The following is a 22,344-nucleotide window of genomic DNA, read 5'->3' as shown; positions in this document are numbered from 1 at the left end:
AAACCTCCCACAATGTGACAGTCAAAAGAGATATGTAACTTTAAAAATCAATGAAGATATGAAAATATGCATATCCTTACCAAAATATGCCTAGTTGGCTCCCATATACCTTGATTTAGTTTATGAAAATAATTTAACATGCAAGATATTTGGCTTTCACCAATAGACTTAAAAATAGAACTCACTAGAGAGGGGTAACTGAACCATTTTCTTAACTATTGTGAGGAAAGCTCAAAGCCGTGAGTCAGAATGCCCTTTCAAATTATCCTTGTGAAAATGGATAGCTTCAGATGACTGATGTTGACAGGTAAAACATTACCCCAAAAGCCTGTGCATTTAAGACAAAAGGGCTATTTTTAAAAGAAGCTCTTGTGAGTAAGGGGTAGTCTAGTCACTCTTGTGAGCAATGTGTGGGCCAGATCCACAAAAGTACTTGGGTGCCTAAACCCAAGAGTAAGTACTGCTCCCTCAATTGCTCCTGCTGAAGCTGTTCCATTTTGGATAAATAATCAGAGTAATTGGGTAAGAGGTAGAAAGAGAAAGAAGATGCTTCTAATGCCTGGCGTTTAGGGCATCCCCCTGGAGGGTGGGAGACCCAGGTACTAGTACCCCTGCTCCGGTGATTATCCACCACTACCCCCAAATCTTTTCCAGAGACACTGCTTCCCAGGATAGTCCCCCATCCTTTAAGCATGGCCTACATTCTTTTTTCCTAGATGTATATATTTACTTTTAGCCACATTAAAATGTATTTTGTTTGCTTGTGCCTGGTTTACCAAGTGATCCAGATCACTCTGAATCAATGACCTCTCCTCTTAATTATCTACCACATCCTCAATTTTTGTGTCATCTGCAAATTTTATCAGTGAAGATTTTATGTTTTCTTCCAGGTCATTGATAAAAATATTAAATAGCGCAGGGCCAAGAATTGACCCCTGCGAGACCCTACTGGAAACACACCCACTCAGTGATTCCCCATTTACAATGATATTTTGAGACCTATTTTAGGTAGCCAGATTTTAATCCATTTAATGCAAGTCATGTTAATTTTATATCATTCTAGTCTTTTAATCAAAACGTCATGAGGTACCAAGCTCTACAGAAGTCTAAGTATATTACGTCAACACTATTACCTTTATTAACCAACTTGTAATCTCACTAAAAAAAAGTATCAAGTTAGGTTGACAGGATCTATTTTACAGAAATCCATGTAAATTTGCATTAATTACATTACCCTCCTTTAATTCTTTATTAATCTAGTCCTGTGTCAGCTGCTTCATTGCCTGGGATGTCAGGCTGACAGACTTATGATTACCTGGATGATCCCTTTTACCCTTTTTTAAATTGGCACAAAATTAGATTTCTTCCAGTCTTCTGGTACTTCCTCAGTGCTCCAAGACGTACTGAAAACCAACATTAACAGTCCAGCGAGCTCCTCAGCTAGCTCTTTTAAAACACATGAACCTGCTGATTTAAAAATGTCTAACTTTAGTAGCTTCTGTTTAACATTCTCTAGAGATGCTGGTGGAATGGAAAGAGTATTATCACCATAGATGAGACTATATCATGTTTTTTCCCCATATACAGAAGAGAAATTGAACACTTCTGCTTTTTCCACATTATTATTGATAATCTTACCATTTCCATCTAGCAGTGGACCAATAGCATTATCAGAATTCTTTTTGTTCCTAATATATTTTTAAAACTCCTTTTTGTTGTCCTTATCTCTGATGGCCACAGATTTCTCCTTATATCCTTTTGTTTCCCTTATCAATTTTTTTACAATCGCTAACTTCTTATTTATATACACTACTATCAACTTCCCCTTTCCTCCCTTTGTTATACTTAAAAAACGCCCCCCCAGCAAAAAACCCCCAAAACCTAAGCCATCTGACATCAGTAGAGGGGTTCCTGGTTGTGAATTGCAAGCAGGTAGGTATCTCCCTTGTAGCTCATATTAAGTTGCCTAACTCTATGAGGGGACAGTTTCTCCCACGAGCTAGCTTAGGAGGCTCCCTGCAGAGCATGCTAGCTTTTGTGAATCCCATTCTCAGGCAGCTCTCTCTTCCCATTCATTGTAAAGGCTAACTCAGGCTCTGCATGTCGCAATGCTCCTCCAATTATTAGTTAGGTGTTGCGACACTGATTGTTGCAACACCCAAGTCCCTTTGTGGATCCGGGCTTTTTATTCTTTCCAAAAAGGTGTTGGGTGGGGGTTTTTGTGGGGAAGGGGAAAGAGTGATCCTAATTTAATCTATTATTTATGTTTACTTAAATCTAATGTCTTTCAATACAAAATGCCCTAGCTATCAAATCTGCAGTACCTTAATTTAAGTATCAATATGGTCTCTACACTTTACCATCAACATGTTTCCACAGCTCCGAAGGAACCTTAATGCAGAGTTCTCCATTTCCAGCATCTGGGTCCACAGCACTGACTGCAGCAGCATAAGCATTGGAAAAATAGTTGAGATTTCTCCTAAAAGTAAAACAAAACCCATTTCAATTCTTAAAATGCACGTTCAAATATGGTATCAGTGCAACTTTTAAGCTTATGCTCTCTGATTGCTTTGGCTCTTGTTATAATAGCGGTTTATATCGTTCTTGATATGATAAGCATTAAACAGAGAAATTTAGACATAACAAATTGAGAAGTATCGAAAACAATAGTGCTTTCTTGGAAAAATCAGGCTTATAAAAATTTACTAACAAGTATACAAAACAGAAACAAAAAAGGTCTATTCTTAAAAGAATTTGAACATACGTTATATAAAAAATAATCTGACAACCCACTTACTGGTGTAAGTGAATATCTAAGGTCAATATGTTGAACCATGTGGAAAGTATGTTTTTCAGGCCAGGACTTTCAAAAGCAGGAATCTACAATTAGGCTCCAAACTTTAGGCATCTAAATAAGTCACATATTTTTCAAACTGCTTAAGCACTTAACTGTTCCCAATGACTTTAATGAGAGTTACAGGGTGGTCAGCATTTTGAAAATAACTTTACTTAATATTAAATATTACTAAATACTGATGTAGAAATCTACTTTCAGGCACCACTTTGGAAAACCTTGGCCTAAATGTATACAGTGCTCTCAGAAACCTGATTTAAAAATCTAATTCTCACCAACAGAGAGGAATTGGTTGCGAATCTGAAGGTGGAGGGAAATTTGGGTGGAAGTGATCATGATAGATTTCATGAATCTAAGGAAAGGAAGAAGTGAGAGCAGCAAAATAAGGACTTAAAAAAAGCAGACATTAAATTCCGAACTGCTACGTAAGCTCCTATGGGAAGAAAATATAAGGGCAAAAACTGTTCAAGAGAGCTGCGTTTCTCAAGGAAACAATATTAAAGGCACAACTGAAAACTATCCCAATGAGAAGGAAAGGTAGGTAGAGGCCAATATGGTGCCATCAAGAGCTCTTTAATGATCTGAAAATTAAAAAGAAATTCTACAAAAAGTGGAAACATGGACAAATTGCTAAAGAGGAGTAAAAAATAATAGTGCAAGCATGTAGAGACAATCTCAGAAAGGATAAATCACAAACTGAGTTACATGTAGCAAAAGACAGAAGGCAATAGGAAGAGGTTCTTTAAATACATTAGAAGCAAGAGAAAGAAAGGACAGTGTAGGTCAGTGGATCTCAATCTTTCCAGACTACTGTACCCCTTTCAGGAGTCGGATATGTCTTGCGTACCCCACGTTTCACCTCACGTAAAAACCTACTTGCTTACAAAATCAGACATAAAAGTACAGAAGTGTTACAGTACACTATTACTGAAAAATTGCTGACTTTCTCATTTTGTCTGTATGAAATTTTAGTTTGTACTGACTTTGCTAGTGCTTTTTATGTAGTTTGTAAAACTAGGCAAATATCTAGATGAGTTGATGTATCCCCTAGAAGATCTCTGCCTACCTTCAGGGATACACAGACCCCTGGTTGAGAACCACTGGTGTAGGTCTCCTAGTTAGCAGGGAAGCAGAGCTAATAACTGATGACATCAAGAAAGCTTAGGTGTTTAACACCTATTTTGCTTCAGACTTCACTAAAAATAGCACAATTACTATTAACAACAAGGAGAAGGAAATCAAGCCAAAATAGGGAAAGAACAGGTTAATGAACATGAATTAGATGTATTCAAGTCTGAGCGGCCTGCTGAAATTCATTCTTGGGTACTTAAGGAACTAGCTGAAGCAACATCGGTATCTTTGAGAATTCATGGTGGTCGGGTGTGGTCCTGGAGGACTGGAAAAGGGCAAACACAGTATCTATCTTTTAAAAAGGGAACAAAAAGGACCTGGGGAATTATAGATCAGTCAGCCTAACTTTAATACCTGGAAAGATATTTGAACAAATTATTAAACAATCAATTTGTAAGCATTTAGAAGATTAAAAATAGAGTTATCCGGAATAGCCAGCATGGATTTGTCAAGAACAAATCATGCCAAACCAACCTAATTTCCTTTTTTGACAAGGTTACTGGTTTAGTGGATGGGGGGAAGCAGTAGACATGATATATCTTGATTTTAGTAAGGCTTTTGACATAGTTCAACATGACATTCTCATAGCTAACTAGAGAAATGTGGTTTAGATGAAATTGCCATAAGGTGGATATTGTTAAGTGCTGAAGGCTGGAATGTTGTTGCTGTGCTAGCATTGTCCAGGTGCTGCTTTGAGCTGTTACAGCTGCTCAGTGTTTCTCTCTCTGGAATGCCAACGTTATTAACACAAGCATAGAATGCAGCTTGTTAATTCAACAGACCACAATGTTATTCACCATGGTTCGGTGATGAAGGCAATCAGCCAGGTTTACTGCCCTTAAGGCACAGTACCAGTGTCGCAGTTCCATGGTTACAGCTACATTAACACATGAGTGCCCAGTAGCAAGGAACAGTTCAGTCAGCAGCAGGAATTTCTGCTGTCACCTTGGCTGCACAAAGGGTTAAGGCAAAGAACCCCAAAATTTATAGACTAAGGAAAACAACTTATATACCACCTCACGTGTTTCATGACGTCTGCTTGTTACCTCCTTTTGTATAATGCTCCAGGTGTCAGGGGCAAAACATCCTCTTATTTAGTATTAGATCAGGATCCTTCTGAGCTAATATTTTGGAATGTGTTTTCACACATACCCAATATCTGTTGCTTCTTAGGAATGCCAGTGTTTTAGCAATGCTAGCAATACTTTTGCCAAGATCATACATAGGACAGTGAACTTGTAAACATCTACTTTAATACATGGCCTAACGTTGGTTCACAGCCTCTGGTTCAGACCTCAGATCTTACACCAGGCCCAGTGCTCCAGGCTCTCTCTAGCTCTTACAGTGGGTGCAAAAGTGGTTGAAAGAACATAATCAAAGAGTAGTTATCAATGGTTCACTGTCAAACTGGAAGGACTTATCTTGTGGGGAACCAACAATGTTTTCATTAATGACTTGGATAATGGACTGGAAAGTATGCTAATAAAATATGTGGATGATACCAAGCAGGGAGAGGTTGCAAGCACTTTGGACCACAGAATTAGAATTCAAAACAACCTTGACAAATTGGAGAACTGGTTTGAAATCAACAAGATGAAATTCAATAAAAACAAGTACAAAGTACTTCCCTTAGGATGGAAGGAAAAATCAAATGCACAACTCCGAAATGTAAAATAACTGGTGGGGCGCTAGTATTGCTGAAAAGGATCTAAGGGTTACAGTGGATCACAAATTGAATATGAGTCAACAATTGTGATGCAATTGCAAAAAGGGTTAACATCATTCTTGGGTGTATTAACTTGAGTGTCATATGTAAGACACAGCAGGTAATTGCCCCACTCTCATTAAACACGAGTGAGGCCTCAGCTGGAATACTGTGCCAATTCTGGGTACCACACTTTAAGGAAAGACGTGGACAAATTAGCAGGAGTCCAGAGAAGAGCAACAAAAATGATAAAAGGTTTAGAAAATGTGACCGATCAGGAAAGGTTAAAAAGAAGGGCATGGTTAGCCTTGAGAAAAGGAGCCGCGGGAGAATGACCAGATAACAGTTTTCAAGTATGTTAAGGACTGTTGTGAGCAGGATGACAAACATGTTTTCCATGTTCACTGAAGGTAGGACAAGAAGTATGGGCTTAACCTACAGCAAAAGAGATTTAGGTTAGCTATTAAGAAACTCTAACTCTACAGGTAGTCAATCTCTGGAATAGACTTCCAAGGGAGGTCGTGGAATCCCCATCACTGGAGGCTTTTAAGAACAGGTTGGCCAAACAACAATATGGGATGGTCTAGGTATATTTGGTTCTGTCTCAGCACAGTGGGCTGGACTTGATGACTTCTCAAGGCCCCTTCCAGCCCTACATTTCTGGGAATGAAACAGGTTTTTAATTTGGTAGTCCTTTTGTCTACTTTGGTTGCTGGATACAAACTGTTATACTTTATATGCTTTTCATACCACATACTGTATTGAATGTTGGAGCTCTGGCTTTAACTCACAAAAGCACAGAAAATCATAGTTAAGAATCAGTTCTCCAGTGGTATCCAGCTATAACTATCCCATCATTAACACTATCCTATCTGCATCCTGGTGCCCATAAATACTGGACTGTTTATGATCAAGTTTGAGAGTTTTCTTGATTTTGTAGTTTAACATCATACCTTAAAAAAAAAAAATCTCTTAAAAGCATGTTAAACTCTGAAGATCAAGAACATTTTTCCAGTATAAATCTTCTACAGATCATTTTTTTTTAAAGCTTGCTTGTTGAAGATTGAGTGTGCAACATCACACCACAAAGTATATTTTAAATTACTCATCACCTTTCATCTCAAAGTATCTAAAGCATTTAAAAGCTCACCACCAATGAAATCCAGTCATTGTGGGAATGGAGGGCTGCAACCACATAGAAAGCCAGCTCATATGTGTTGTACAACGGTAGGCAGATGAACAGTTTGGACCATAGATACCAAAGCAAACTTCCATTCTTAGTAAGAGGGCCATGAAATCGAAAGTCCGCACAAAGTAGACATGACCTCATTTTAAATCATTACTTTCTTTCCATCTGAACGCAATCCCTATCCACCATCCAGCGTAAACTACAAACTTCATTAAACTCAATTTACTGTATCTTATTTGGAAGGAAGAAGGGCTAAAGATCATCTAGGTGTCAAACTTTAAGCTTAGATACTCAGCCTTCCCCACCTGTGCCTTGGCTAAAAAAATAAACTAAGGTATACTGAGAACATATCAGCAGTAGGACTGAGAACATTAGGAACAGTAAACTAGACTAGTTTGTTTGAAATCTTCTCATCATAGAACATTAGCAGAAAATGCGAGCATCTGATTACAGAAACTCCAAAATCCCATGTGTTAACATGATCAATTTTTCCTGTATTGTAGTTGAAGTGCTTTTAAAAGGCAGGATTCCCACAAAGAATCAGTCACATGAATGGTACCAGTGAGTTCAATTGGACTATTCACAAGTGTAAAGTTACTCAAATGCTTAAGTCTTTGCAGGACTTGGGGTGAGAATGAAAAAAGCAAACACTGTATGAAAAAAGAAAAGGAGTACTTGTGGCACCTTAGAGACAAACAAATTTATTTGAGCATAAGCTTTCATGAGCTACAGCTCACTTCATAACAAATTTATTTGAGCATAAGTTTTCGTGAGCTACAGTTCACTTCATCGGATGAAGAGAGCTGTGGCTCACGAAAGCTTATGCTCAAATAAATTTGTTACTCTCTAAGGTGCCACAAGTACTCCTTTTCTTTTTGTGGATACAGATTAACACGGCTGCTATGCTGAAACAGTATGAAAATCATTCCTTAATTCACTCATGCCTTAATTTAGTAATTATGGCAAGTCACTACCAAAAGAAAATAAAAATTAACAAGTCAACTTTAATTTTAGTTTTAAATTTGGGTCGGGTTGTTTTAACTCATTTTAATGTAAATCTGATCCTGGGAATGTTAACATTTTCTGTCTCTAATTATTGGCAAGGGATTCCTTTCCAGTACGTCAAAGAATTTGTTCAATTCTGAGGAATCGTGGTGAGATTGTGGTTACATTTTAAATTCCAGTGGATTCACAGACAGGAAAAGATTATTATGATGTAACGAGAAAGGTAGGCTCTATTGATCTTAATAGTCTAACATTTTAATATAAATCAGTCTTTATTTTGTTCCTTTTATTGTGGAACTGTATAGTGGTCCAAATCAAATGGGTGATTCATTATAAAAGGAATCTATTAGAGGATTAGTACCATACAGCAATCTTTTCATGGCTAGAATTGTCCTCTACAAACTGGATACGGCTGTTTAAAAATAACCCCTCACAGTTATAGACAAAAATTACAGGTCCAGAAATGATGATAAATGGTTCTAATTTACCAAATGTGGACTGATTGAGAGAGAATAATATACATTCACTTTCCAGCTCCCCCTAATGATGCAGGAACCATACATCCCATTTTAACTTTCTGTAACAAAATACTCAGTTTAACATTATTTTAAACATGCTTCTAGGATATGAATAAACACTATACATGAACATGAATGCTGAAAATATGGTTTCATTCTTCCATGACCCTACACTTACAAGTCCTTAAACAGCAACATCAAGTAAACAAACTATTAAGGAGACTGTATTTCTTTGCCATTTTACTCAAAACAGTAAAGAATTCTACAGTTATGGTAATCCATGAGTTTATCATAGCAGGTTGCAGATGTAACAGAATAAAGTCTTGTACAAAAAAGCAGTATTTACTCAACTGCTTTAAAATTGAAGTCCTCCAATGTTTAACCCCCCACCCCCAAAAACAAAACATAAAGAAGCGATTAAAATATTACTTTCCACATTAAAGACAGAAACAGAGTCCACTAAATGCCAGGTTTTTTCTACATACTTTATACAATGTAGTTCTATTTCTAAACCCGTATTTACCAAAACAAAAGCATTATCAGAAAATTGGTAGTCTGGTAAAGTAAAACCTAGTAACTGTATTAAATAAATAGTGGTGTCTTGAGTTTGAAACACATGACATGATGGGAGAGGGAAAGTTATATAATTGTTTATGCTAAACAAGCAATCCAAGCTGTGAGGAAACATCTTGATTCTACATGGCATTAGTATAACACGCTACAGCAGGAAGTAGTACAAGTGTTGAATATTATTGTAACCATAATAGTAAAAATAGAAAATCTGATATCTATTCAGTGGCCTGTTCAAAACCATTTGATGGTCTAAGTCCAGTTCCTAGAATACAGAAGGAAACATCACAAGACAAGTTCAGGGCAACTGCATCTGCATTTCCCCCCAGTGGTTCAGTAAGGGTACCCACTCTCGGCTTTCAGCTCCTCAGCTGGTGCCTCTCTTGGGTGGAGAGAGACATCTCTCTCTGTTTTGCCCAGAGTATTTCCAGGCTTGTCAGTTACCTTGCCTTCACTGTGTAACTTCCAGCACAGACAGGTTGCCCTAGAACACCTTCTTGCTTTCTCTTTCGATACAGATAACAGTATATATTGTTTCATAATACTATCATTGGTATTCCCTTTAATCCCTTTATTAACATATCTGAACACACTATTGCCCTAACTGCTTGTAGCGAGGAGGCGTGGCCTCCCTCAGACGTGGACATGGAGTGGAAGCCACAAGTCGCTGGGTGGGTGGAACCTGAAGGGCCACGCCCCGCAAGCCAGAAACAGAGGGGCAGGACAGGAAGAGGAAGCATAAAAGGCCAGCCCAGCAGCTCATTCAAGAGGGAGGTGTGGAAGGAGACAGATGCTCCTTCCCGGCTGCTGGAGTGGGATGCCAGAACCTCTGCTGCCCTGATGACCAGCCTGAGCTTCCAGAGAGCCCTGCCACTCCCAATGCTGAGGAGCTGCTACCGCTCCCTTGGCAAAGTATCCCAGGGAGACTGAGGGGGAGAGTAGGAAGCAGGCCAGGAGAGCCAGACTACTGTCTGGCTGTGGTGATGCCAGAAACACTGTCAGTGTGTTGTGGATAGATTTTCCGCTGACCCAGTGGCACACCGCTCTGCCACTGTTAGGGCCCTGGGCTGTGATGCAGTTGAGTTGGACGGGCCCGCGTCCCCCCTACCACCCCACCCCTGGGATGGCAGTCTAAGTTCCCTGTAAGCTGCGCGGTCACACAGCAGCCTATGTAGCGCTGCACAGGCGCTCAGGGTACCCGCCCAGCCAGGACCTGCCGCAGCCGGGGCAGGGGGCCATAGGCGCCAACTTCCCCTCTAGCCAGGGGGGACTCGACCCCCTCCCCTCTTCCTCTAAGTCCCCGCCCCTGCCCCGCCTCTTCCCCCTGAGTGCACCCTGTCCCTGCTTCTGTCACACATCACCTTCATATTGGTGCACATAACAAAATTCATTCTGCAGATGTGTGGGAAAAATTAAGAGGGAACACTAGTGGCAGTACTTCCCCTCCTTAAGCCAGGAGGCCTGTGCTCCTTGGGCATCCCTACTGGAGCCCCACAGACTGTGCTTGGTGCTCCACTCTGCAGGAGCCCCTAGAATGGGAGGATAAATTGCTACAGCTCTGCCTGATTGCAGGCCAGAGCCTTGACTGCTTGCCACCCCACTCTGTTTAAAGCCTGGTTGCAGGCCAGAGCCCAGACTGTTTATGGTGATGCCCCGCTTGAAGGCCAGGGCCCACTGAGAACTGCTAATTCCCGCTTTGTTTTTAATTCCTTTGGGAGAATACCCTAGGCAGACCAAACTGCGAGGAGGCATGGTCTCCCTCAGATGTGGATGCGGAGGGACAGGCATGCCAGTCTACACTGCTGCTGTGGCTAGTAACATCTACACCAAGTTATTTAAAATGACTTCAAATCTTTTCCTCAGAGGATCTTGAAAGTTCAGAGCTAATAAGTATACATTAAACACATTTTTGCCAATGTAAATAACAGCCAGAATTTCCAAAGTAAAGTTAGGCACCTAAATAAGTGGCCTGATTTTCAGAGGCACTGATCATCCTCAACTTCCAGTGAAGTCAATGAAAAGTGCAGCAACTCAGCACCTCTGAAAAGCAGAAGACTCTTGTTTAGGTGTCTAATTTTAGAGGCACTCACATTTGAAAGTATTGGCCAATGTTTATTTAAATTATACTTTATTTGCTTCCAACCTGACTCTCCAGTGTGTTGACATACAACCAGAATTTCTTAAAAGCCTCCACAGATCTGCTAATAAAACATAGTGCCATCAGCAAGACTGCTGCTCACTTCCTTCTCATAAATCATTAATATATAAAACAAGAAACTGAAAATTGTACACAAGCTCAATGAAAAAACCTATTAGTCAGAGGCCAAAAGTGGGGAAAATTCATCTGTTCTCCTCCCAATTTTGCTCTTTGGAAAGTGGAAAAGCACCAGCTGTTTTCTATTTTTACCTGTGGGCTGGATTTTGCATTTGGCCTCCCTCCCTTCTAGACCGTGTCCATTTCACTCTACTGCTGCTCGGCCATATAGCCCAGGAAATATTTTTGTGCTACACAGATCACAAGATTAAGAAAAAACAATCAGAGTAAGCCCTTTAAGCAGTTTTTAATCCATAACAAGATTTTGCTCCATATTTTGTGATTGTTTTCCTTAAGAGTCTTATTGAGGACTTTAGCAAAAACTTTTTTGAAAATCCACACTAACCATATTCATTAGATAACCTTCATCAGCCATTAACATTTTCAAATATATTTTAATAGGTCAAAGAGGTACAAATCTTCTTCCCTTTAAGAAGTTATGCGGATTTGATACTGTTATTCTATCGTTAGACTCAGTTTCCTAGATCCAGAAGTGAGATACTCACTGGTCAGTATTTCTCAGAATAATATTTAGGTTTTGTGTTGTTTTATAAATATAGGCACCAGTTTAGCAACTTTCCAGCCTTCTAAACATCACTGGTCCTGGTGATTTAGAGTGCTTGAGTTTTATGGTGTTCCATAACTTCTTCCTTAAAGACTTCATTCAATTTCCTGTGAAAATTGCTTAAGGAATAGGATTGATTCAAACAATTTATTTTACTTTTCTGCTACTTCATCATAGTCTTTAAATGCACCTCCAAACCCTGGCAACTTCACTCACAAATGCAGTCTTGTAATGCCCTTAATACACTTATTATGATATTATTACAGCCAGGAGAATTTCTTTAGAAACAAGGTGGTTTATCTCAAAAAGGATTCGGCCACTGAAAATAATTTAACAAAATAATAAACATTTTGTTAACTGAGACATTAGATCATGTCTGTTACCACATCGACCTTTTTGTCCTGAAGTCTAAAAATATTCTCCTTTCCTTCCATTCTCCCATATTTGACTACTCATTGATTCTGTCCTAATGAAAGCACGTTATTCACAAAGGGTAAAATTTAATTTGTTAACTTTTATAAAATACTATCACTAAACTATTATAAAGTATTTCATGTTGTTTTTTAAACTGTATAATCCCTTATAAACAGGAACTATCATTTACCAACCAATCTGTATTATTTATAATTTTGGAAAGCTGCTTTTTTTATGTTCTCTAAAATACAAGTATTTTTCTCAATAGCTAACTGTTAGCCCTGAAAATGTGCTCCACATATACTTACTACTCTCTTAGCCTGGCTGCGTAACATCCCAAGATTTATGAGAAACAAAACTCTTTACAAATGTGTATTATAGTGTCATCAGTTTACTGACAGCTAGCTGAGCTGTGCGATGATGTCTTCTGGCTGCAAATATTTATAAAGGTAATAATTTCTAACTAACCTATCTAAATTGGCAAACTGCATTCAATCTTTTTGCCAATAATGGCTTTGTCCTTCCTTCATTTAAACTTAAGACACTTCAGGCTTAAGACAAGTCATTTACTTTTTGGAAGATTAAAGGAAATTACACAATGCTTTGGAAAATCAACGTAAGTTTCACCTTCCATAATCACCTTCCTCTCCCTGCTTGAAACTCACACATCATTGCTCTCTTCACTAATGTTTATGTACACATACACGCTAACATGTCTGAAAGAGGTTTCAAGACACCCATGTCAGCACTCATTTCACAAGTAAAAGCAAACAATCCTCATGGTAGTGGCAGTTCATAAAATATCCACTACACAGATCCTTTGGCTGAGGCAGTAAGGGCAAGGTAAGGAAGCGTGTGAAAGAGGGCATAGCGGGGCATAGCCGAATTGCTAAATCATTGAGGCATTGGCAAAGGCACAATGCTTTGAAATTTTACATTTAAAACATTGGCTTCAGTGTGTTAAGAAGTGGGAATTTACATGACATTGTACCTTTTATATATTTAATAAAAAACTAAAAAAAATTGTTCTTTTCCAAGGGAAGATGTCAAACCAACTGGGAGTTACTATATTCCCCTCTAATTCTGTCGCCTGTTTTACCCTACCACTATAAAAGTCTAAGGATTGGTACAATGATGATCCGTCCAGTTGAGAAAGGTCAAATGTAACTCCCTGGAGGGCTTCCTCACTGGCTCATAAATACAGAGAGATCAGTGTAAAACAACGTATGACCCTGTCCCCAGAAACTGGGGCTTCAGCCTTCCTATCTTTTTGGCTAGGTCATACAAAGGCCTCATCACGATTTTAGGAAAAAGTAGGGACAGGCCATCCATGGGGAAATCAAAGTTAAGATAGTAAGTAGATATCACCACCTCTTAAATCTATTAGTATTAAGAGTTTATCCTCCAGAACATTTGCTAAGAACAGTTATGATTGTGTCTCAGAACTACATTTTTGGGATTCTGGATGCCTCAGGACAGGGCTTACAAAATTAAACTACTTACTAGCCAGAGTCTTGAAAAAAATGTACTTGTTTACTTACCCGCCCTGGGCAGGAATAATTCCTTCTCAGCTGGAGAAACAATGCCATCAACTACTGTAGAAGTTAAGCTTTAATTGTAAAGAAAACTAAATTTCTAACTTTTATAGTTGTAAAGATAAACTTCACAAGATGAACCAAATGTGAACAAATGGAGTGCATTCTGACTATGCAGAAAGACAGCTCCCCATATCACTTCTGCTGCTTATATTTTTCCCAAGCCAGAGTTAAGTGAAAACTGAACAGAATACTGCCAGTTTTCACAGGTGCTATACAAAATCCTGGAGACAGCCATGAAATTTTAAAGAACTATCCCAGTTTCTTTGTCACTGCTTGGGAAAGCTATGAGCAGCAGCATCAGGAGCAAACACTGGAGCTGTTCACTGGAGAGGAGGACCCAAACATTTGAGTTTTGGAAGGGTGGGAAGTGAAAAAAAAGAGTAGTGGACACACCCCACTTTCACAGAAGCCAAGAGCCTGGTCAAAGGAAAAAGGAGCAGAGACCCTCTTCCTTCGTAACAGCAAAGCAATTGGAGTAAGAGGGGCTGGGTCACTCCCACTATCTATACTAGCAAACTTCATTCACTTAATACACCGCTAGTACAATTTCTACCACTGGCAGCAATGGTGCATTCTACAGGGTAAATGAAACTTCAGCTCTTTCACAAGGATGGTCTAATCCTAGTTTAAAAGGATGAATTATGACAGAAAAGTTTGCTTGTGTAGACGAGACCCCAGTGTCTATATTTTTTGGTCGTCCAGACACAAAAATAATTCCACAGACTGCATCTGCTGAAGTACAGAGCTTTGCCAAGCATCAGCACTACGAAATTAACATGATTCTTGTCAGTTTTACACTGCTGACAAGATACTGAACAGTAGTGAGTCAATGTTAGAGCTAGGACTAGATTCAGGTCTCTTGACTTCCACTCTGGTGCCCTATCCACTGGACCGCATCTGGCAGAGTGGATTTTTCAAGCTTTTGCATGGATGGTTAGTAATGAGATACAGAGCCTACAGCTTCAAGAATCCAAGTTCAAATACAGTCCTGGCCTGGTGAAATGCTTCTGGAGGTCTTAGTCCAGATGCTAATATATAGGTGATGACATTACAATAACCAAAATTGGTGTCATTCCCGATAGTCAGCAGAGAGGCCAAGAACAGAATGGGCATGAAAACAGAAATAGCCTAACACTCTCCAAAGATGGTGTCTGTAGGCTGCTGCCTATGCTGTGGATAAATAGAAGACAGCGTCCACGAATGTCACTCGTACACTTAAAAAGAAAACACAATAAATTCACATTCAACATTAAAAACAAAAGAAAAACACTTGTACATGTTTTATACCATCAGTGAAAAGACTTGATAGTAAAGAGCAGTTCTGGATTGAACAAGAGCTGATCTACCATAGGCTGAAGTGTTCCTCCCGATTTCATACTCCATATAAATTAGATCGCCATCTGAACAGCTAGGTTGAATACGAAGTTAATAAAGGACAATTTCATGTTAGTGAACAGCACTTGTGGTTCAGGAATTAAGGCAAGGGAGAGGAAGTACCCTAATCCTTCTCTAACAGCAAGTTCCTAACCCATGTCAGGAGAAGTTTAAAGTTAAGTTTTATAATTTTGGGCTTTGAGGTAACCAAGATGCTAATATAATTCATCATAGAAATCTAATAGTTAAGAAATGCAGGGTTCTAATGTATGCACAGGTAATGATAAAGACTAATAAACCTGACAGATTATTAAATTAAGCTTCAGAGAACACGACTGGTACTTAAAAATCCCATTTAACTGAATCTTCACTTAGGGCACATCTACACTACAACATTAAGTCAACCTATGATAGGTTGACTTACAGACACCACAATAATTATTGCTGTTTTTCATGTCCACACTACCCTCCTTCTGTTGGTGGTGTGCATCCTCATCAGGAGTGCTTCTACCAGGCTAAGGGGGCAGCACTGGGGGCTAAGAGCCCAGGCTCTGAACTGCACAGAGCTCCCTGCTCGGAGCCTGGATGCCCCTGGGGCTGCTGTCTGATTTCCCACTGCTGCCCAGGCTCCCTGCTGCTGCCCGGAGTTCTGGCTTCCTCCTGGAAGCCCAGCTGCTGCACAGATTCTCAGCTCTTGGGTTTGGATCCTATGGGCAGCCTGGAGCCCTGGCAACAGTTGGGCTCCCTGTGGGGAGCCCGGCCTTGGCTCCAGGTGGTTAGCTCTGCAGGGAGTCCAGGCAGTAACTGGGCTCAAGGCTGGAGCCCCCAACACCTGCCCCGGGGCAACAGTCCCATCTGTGAACCGAGTACTAGGTTCATAGCAGGGAGCCTACTAGCCTTTCTTGTCAATTTCACCGCTCCAATGCAAAGTCGTGAAATCAACAAGAATAACAGCCAAACAGCCAAAGTAAGTAGTTCAGTGTCTACACAGACAACTGTCTCGCCCTAACTACACCAACATAAGCCTTACGCCTCTCGTGGAGGTGGAGTTGTTATGTCAGTGTAGTAGGGCACTTACATCAGCTGGAGCAAGGCTGTAGTGTAGACACTATTAGTAGTGCTAATGTAGTGTAGACATAATTATGTTGAAGTAAGGCCGCTTTTGTCGATCTAAGTCTGTAGTATAGACCAGGCCATAGCCTCTTAACTGTCAGCATTCCACTAAACCAGCTTGTAGTCGAAAGAGAGCCTGAAACATGAGGACTGAAGAGATCTGGACAAAAGTAGTCAAGTCTTGCTGATATAAAGCAAAGTTAGCAAAAGTCAGGTTGTGAGCAGAAGTCAGGCCCTGTAACAAAACATGCCTGCTTGCAAGGTCACAGAACCTGGCAAGAACAGTACTGGCATTGCCAAACAAAACACATTCCGAAGAAGTACTCGGCACAGGACACTCATGCAAACACATTCCAGAAGGGTGGTACCAGAACACCCTGGTACAGAGTTATGGTGTAAACACACTCTCCAAAGATGATACAAGGACACACTGACCCCCTCTTAAGGATAAGGTTAGGGTGACAGGGTGATAAATAAAGATGTTTTGATCAAACCATCATGTACAGCTTGGGTACCACTGATCTATTCTGACATCCATCATAACACAGGCCATAGAAACTCTCCTAGAAAGGATTAAATAGGGTTAACTAAAGCTTTGTCTACACAGTTTTTGCACCAATATAACTAAATTGGTAGGAGAAGCAATTTAGTTAAATCAATGCAATCTTTGGGTGGATGCAATTATTCCAGTATAAAGATGGCATTCCAATATAATTATAAATAATCTATGTTATTTTTTCCTCTGATTTTAGTTAAATTGGTCCAAACATTTATCACATATAAACCAGTGATTCTCAATCTTCTTGGGCTCAGGACCCATTTGTAAACCTTGATGGCCTGTCACAAGCCAGTAAATAGCTTTAGTACAAAAAACTCGCTTACAGTATATTCTTACCCATGATATATAAATTTACACATTAATATAATGCAGTACTAAATAAGTACACATGCATAATATAGTGACTGCACTGGTTCCACGGGGTTGGACAGGCTTGGCTTCCAGCTCCAGATGTTGCAATCTCCGGGTTTGCAGTGCCACTCAGGTTTGGCCAGGTCCAGCCAAATTTGCGAGAGTGGTGTTGTGGCCTGACACATGGGGTTACTCATACAAGTTTGGCCCAGTTGGCCCTCTCATCTTGAAATGGAGCACCTGGGCTAAATGTGAGTGGGGCTGTGACCCCGTGCACCTATGAATCAGGAAGTCAAGCCCAGCCAGCCCTGAAGAACCAGTGCCACAAAAGACACTGCTGTGGGTCGAATGTGGGGAGGGCTGTGCAACCCCCCCCCCCGCCCCCCACTCCAGGACCCAGCCTTCTTTCCTTCCCCACAGGGCCTCCCATGTGCCCCTTTGACACATTCTGGCAACCCACAAGTTGAGAAACCCTGGTGTAGATAAGACCTAAACCATAAAATTGTTCCCCAGATGATATGACAGATCTTTTGACTTCTAGTAACATATTCATTTGAAAACAATGAGTAAGAAAGACTAAAACACCTGAAGCATTGAAGGTGAACCTCTGAGTCCATCACATTTGTCTAACAACATTTGATACCACGGCAAAGTAAAACAAAGAAATGTTAATACAAAAATCAGTAATGAAATTTCTCTAGCACAGCACTATAGAAGGAAACAGACCAAAGACTGAAGATTATATTTTACTTTGTAGTCAAACTATTAGAGTAGTGGCCCAAGCTAGACAAATTCTCTTGAATTTTTCAGGAAATAATTCAATATACGAAAGGAACTGTTAAAGGAAACCATGATTTAGTTAATGGCTAACTCTTTCTTACTAAGATTGATGTTACTGTAAGAAAATCATCAGTTGAAATCTGCCAGTGGAAAAAACCGACTTACTATCATAGTAACATAAGGCAGCTCATTTACAGAATTTTAAACAAGTTACTTACTGCTTTGACTCATGGTGACAAACCTCCAGTGTTGGATCATTATAAATAAAAGCTGCTTCCAGATCATTGACTCTTACTCTGTATATTCTGCATTGTTTACTGTTCAGTTTGATTCTATTCAGGTTTGCAACCGTGGGAAATATAGTCAGTTCCACATAACCCTATAAATATGTAAACCAATATCATCATTTAATTATGCAGTCATATTCAAAAACACAATATAAAAGTATTTCTATTAATTCATTCTATTCATATTTTTAAAAGGGACACCACAGTCAAACAATAGATCCAAATGCTAATTTTTTGTTTAAAAAAAAAAAGAAAGAACAAAGTTTCATAAAACTTATAACTTTTGAAAGATGAATATTCTCATGTGTATTACTGGAGATCATTTAACTTTTTTTTAATTGACTAGAATTCACATTGATGGTGTCCCTTTTAATTAAACAAATGATTGTACCTAACTCATAATAAAACTGGATTCCATAAGATAAAGCTTTGATAATCCTCCAAGGTGATCGACACAGGCAGATTTGTGAACTCATTCAGAGCTCCATTAACTTCAACAGTGTTCTGCATTGCTGCCAGGGTCTGGCCATTAGTCCATATGGATTCAGGATCAGGGCATAAATCTCTACTATTCTAACCCTTAAATAAACAGTGGCATTAGCTGAAATTGTTATTGTTTATTTTTAGAGGTATGAAAGCCAATTTTAACCAGCGTGGATAGAAATGATTTTGGGGGGGAGGGAACAGATTTTTTTAATATAAATCGGATTTTTTTATTTTGTTATTTAAATTATAATTTTAAATAAGCCTGTGTAAAATGAAATCTGAATTTACCACAAACTATGTTAAGGCATAATCTTATTATAATCTCTTAAAACAAACATTTTTATTTGGCATGTATAGTCCAAATGAAATTAAAAAGACTTGAATCTAATTCCAAATAAATTCAGGCACAAATTACTGTCTATCTTGCATCTGTATATCTGAAATTCATATGAAACCACAGTTCTGTTTGGTCTCATTCCCTTGGGCAAAAGAGTCCTGTAACAGGCTCCTAGTCAGACCATAAAAAGCGCAAAGAAGTTACAGAGCATAGGCAGCTTTCGTGCAGTTATATTTCCTCAAAAATACAGAAGAAAATCTTGGTTTTGGATATGACCTTTAATATTTTTGTAAATAATATACTTACTACAACAGACTTTCTCTGAAAATTTATGTTGTTGATGCAGACTACCTGGTGGGTTGTGCTGGAAAAAACAAAAACATTTAAAATAAGAATATAGACAAATAACATATCAATGTCATTTCTCATGTTTCTTTAACTTAGTTAAAAGAAAATCTTAGTTGAACAATCTTTATATCATGTGTATGTCTACATACATAGATATTGTATACATATTATACTCAGTGTGAAAATATGTGTACATAAACATAAGGAGAGAATTTATGGCATGAAGGTCTTATCTGCATGAATGACCACATACAAGCAATGAAATGGGAATTATGCAGGGCATCCCAAAGGTGTCACTGAAACCATCAAAGCATCACACCATCATATAGGCTGTACACACATACGCTACAAGGAAAAATATAGTTTGAACTGTTTTGAACAGCTTTAAAATATTGTACTGGAATTATTTTTGAATCTTTTTGTCTGTTACCCCAAATACAATAACGAAGGGCTCAGAGGAAGTTATGAAAGCTCTAACAATTACCTAAATAGCTTTTCAATATGTGAAATGTCAATTATTAGAGTACAATATCACCAACTATATAAAAACTGACTGAGTTCTATCCCGGCCAGGCTGCAAGAGAATAGGACTGGCTATTGCCTGCTATGGACCTCAAAGAGGCATAATTGCTGGGGAGGAGGGAGGGAGTGGATAGAGGGCATAAGGAGTAAACATTTCTCTGGCAAGATGACTCTCTCATCATATATACAAATCCTATACATGAAAAAGCAAGACACCCAGCTGTCCTTTAGGAAACAGCACTTGCTTCAAGCATTGGAAGGTCCTGAGAAATAAACATTTAAAGCAATGGTATACCGCCACAAACTCTGTGCAGGCAGATCTTTGCATATCTGCAAAGATCATGCAGGATTGAGGCCTGAAATATTTTTTACCACTTTTTCCTTTGGTTGGTACTACAGAGCACATACAGCTATGGAACAATTAACAGAATTCTATACTGGTCCATGCATCGTAAGTAGCACTGTTAACTAAGTTACAGCTGAAAAATCTTTATACATGAATTGGAAAAGACAGAGCTTTCCTTCCAGATATCATGCTGAGTCTGAAGAGTAGATAATTAGAAAAAAATATTTTACATGAAAATTGTGAACATTTGATATGGAATCACTGGAACAGGGAAACCCACAATGCATCTTTAAAGAGTAAGATTTCGGAGTATAACTGAATGTTCAGCAATAATTTTAAAGCATTCCTAAATTACCCCTGTACAGCTTCATTTGACTTTACTTTAAAACCAACCATAACGGTCAACTTTTGGTCAGCGTACAGCCTACACGACAAAGCTTTCAGATTACATAATACAGAGAATGAACACTAATCTCAAGCACGCAAAAGAAATACAAAAATTAATACTTATAATTTATAAGGTCTTGGGCTCTCAAATCCCTTGTCTCCTTTCTTCCTATTCATCCTGCACAGCAGCACTTAACTGTTGAGAGTCAAATATGCATCAACTTCGTCCTCATTAGTGGTCTTTGGATGGGTGGTTTGATTTTTCCCCTTGTCAAGTTCCCTTTCATTACTGTTCTATCACCAGTGGATCTAAGACTCCCAAGATTCAGTCATGGCCAGATCAGAGAAGCCGCAGTTATAAAGTCAACATACAGTCTTCTTATTTATACTATGTGTGTGTGACACACAATTCCCTTCCACAGAAGGTACAAGGAGGTGACAGATCTCCTGCCTCCCTCACCCTGGAAGCTACACAATCTGAGCTGCTAAATGCAGAGTGGAAATAGGTGTTGCAGGCCTGCTCCTCAACAAGTGATGGACTTTGCTGGGGGAGGTCTGGGAACTACTGATGGTGATGACCGGGGTGAGGGGTTCATGCTCCTGCCAGTGCAGCCTCCTGCTGGGTCAGCAGGGGCTGCTGCTAATAGGTAGGTGGGAGGGGGCTGCTGAGGCGTTCGCTATTTTTAGGCGGGAACGAGGCGGCCGCTCCCAGGCTCTTGGGGGTGGGGGAGTCGGCGGCGGGGCGGGCGTTGCTTGGCGGCGTCGGCTGCTGCCAGGAGGGGATGGGGCAGGTCGGGGGCTGCTCTGCGGCCCCTGCCAGGTGGGGTGCCGTGGGGGCACGGCTCGGCTCGGCTGCAGCCCTGGGCGAGCAGAAGCCGCTCCTGACTTGGTAGCGCTGGGGTTATGGCTCCTAGGCGCGTGGAAGCTGCTCCGGTGCCTGGCTGGGGGCTGCCGCCGTTCCCGGGGCAGGGGCTGGGCTGGGCTGGCGGCCGCTGCCCTCCGGCGGCGTGTCTCGGGGGCGGCTGGGCGCTAACCCGCACACACACAGCAGCTCGGGCCCCTGGATGCAACTGCGTCCCAGCGCTCAGCAGGGCGGGCGAGGCGCTGCCTGGGCCCGTCCAGCGTCCGCCGGATCCACACCGCCAGTAAGCCCTGCAGCAGCTGCGGCCGCCATTTTGTTGGTAACCTTTGAACTTCCGGCAGTTGAAAGGTCAAGACCGGCTTAAAGGCTTTTTAAAAAAACCCTCTTTTCCATTGCCCCCTGTGCGGCGCGACCTGGAGGAATCTGAGCGAGACAGAGAAAAGGACGGGGGGGGGGAAATCAAAATTATAGCGATGAGCTTTTCGGCCGGATTGCGCATGCGCATCTCGCCCGTACCCTCGCAAAGCGGCCCGGCCGTGAGCAACTCCGGGGGAGGCGCGTGCGCAGTGTTTGTGCCTGGAGCTCCTGGTGGGGGCAGGGAAACAGGGATGTGCAGTGTAAGGACAGGCGGTGGGACCCACCTGCCGCATTTCCCGAGCCCCCACTCTCGCTCGGGCGTCTCACACCATTTCCTGCCCAGTTCCTTATCCACTGGGCGGCTTGGCTGTG

The 22,344-nt window shown here is 40.5% G+C and overlaps 1 protein-coding gene across 8 annotated transcripts in view; it reads right to left on the bottom strand.

Moving 5' to 3' along the window:
• TAF2 (TATA-box binding protein associated factor 2) overlaps window positions 1–21,968 on the bottom strand; it is a 107,724-nt gene extending 85,756 nt beyond the window's left edge. For 3 of the 8 annotated variants that reach the window (XR_012157106.1, XM_073330247.1, XM_073330248.1), the window contains exons 1-4: window positions 20,878–21,966; window positions 19,457–19,511; window positions 18,259–18,419; window positions 2,361–2,479 (exon numbers count right to left, since the gene is read on the bottom strand). Coding sequence is in view for 5 of the 8 variants with exons in the window: in XM_073330247.1 (XP_073186348.1) it covers window positions 2,361–2,479; window positions 18,259–18,419; window positions 19,457–19,511; window positions 20,878–20,930 (388 nt within the window). In the remaining 3 variants the exon portion in view is untranslated. Of the gene's footprint in view, window positions 1–2,324; window positions 2,480–18,258; window positions 18,420–19,456; window positions 19,512–20,877 lie in introns of those variants that run through there. The other 5 variants (XM_073330253.1, XM_073330254.1, XM_073330249.1 and 2 more) reach the window with 4 other exon arrangements.
• Between the last annotated feature and the right edge of the window lie 376 nt (window positions 21,969–22,344).

This window comes from Lepidochelys kempii, chromosome 2 (assembly GCF_965140265.1).
Source record: "Lepidochelys kempii isolate rLepKem1 chromosome 2, rLepKem1.hap2, whole genome shotgun sequence".
Lineage (NCBI taxonomy): Eukaryota > Metazoa > Chordata > Testudines > Cheloniidae > Lepidochelys > Lepidochelys kempii.
Note: the sequence above shows the minus strand (reverse complement) of the source record. Positions and strands in the feature narration are given on the sequence as shown.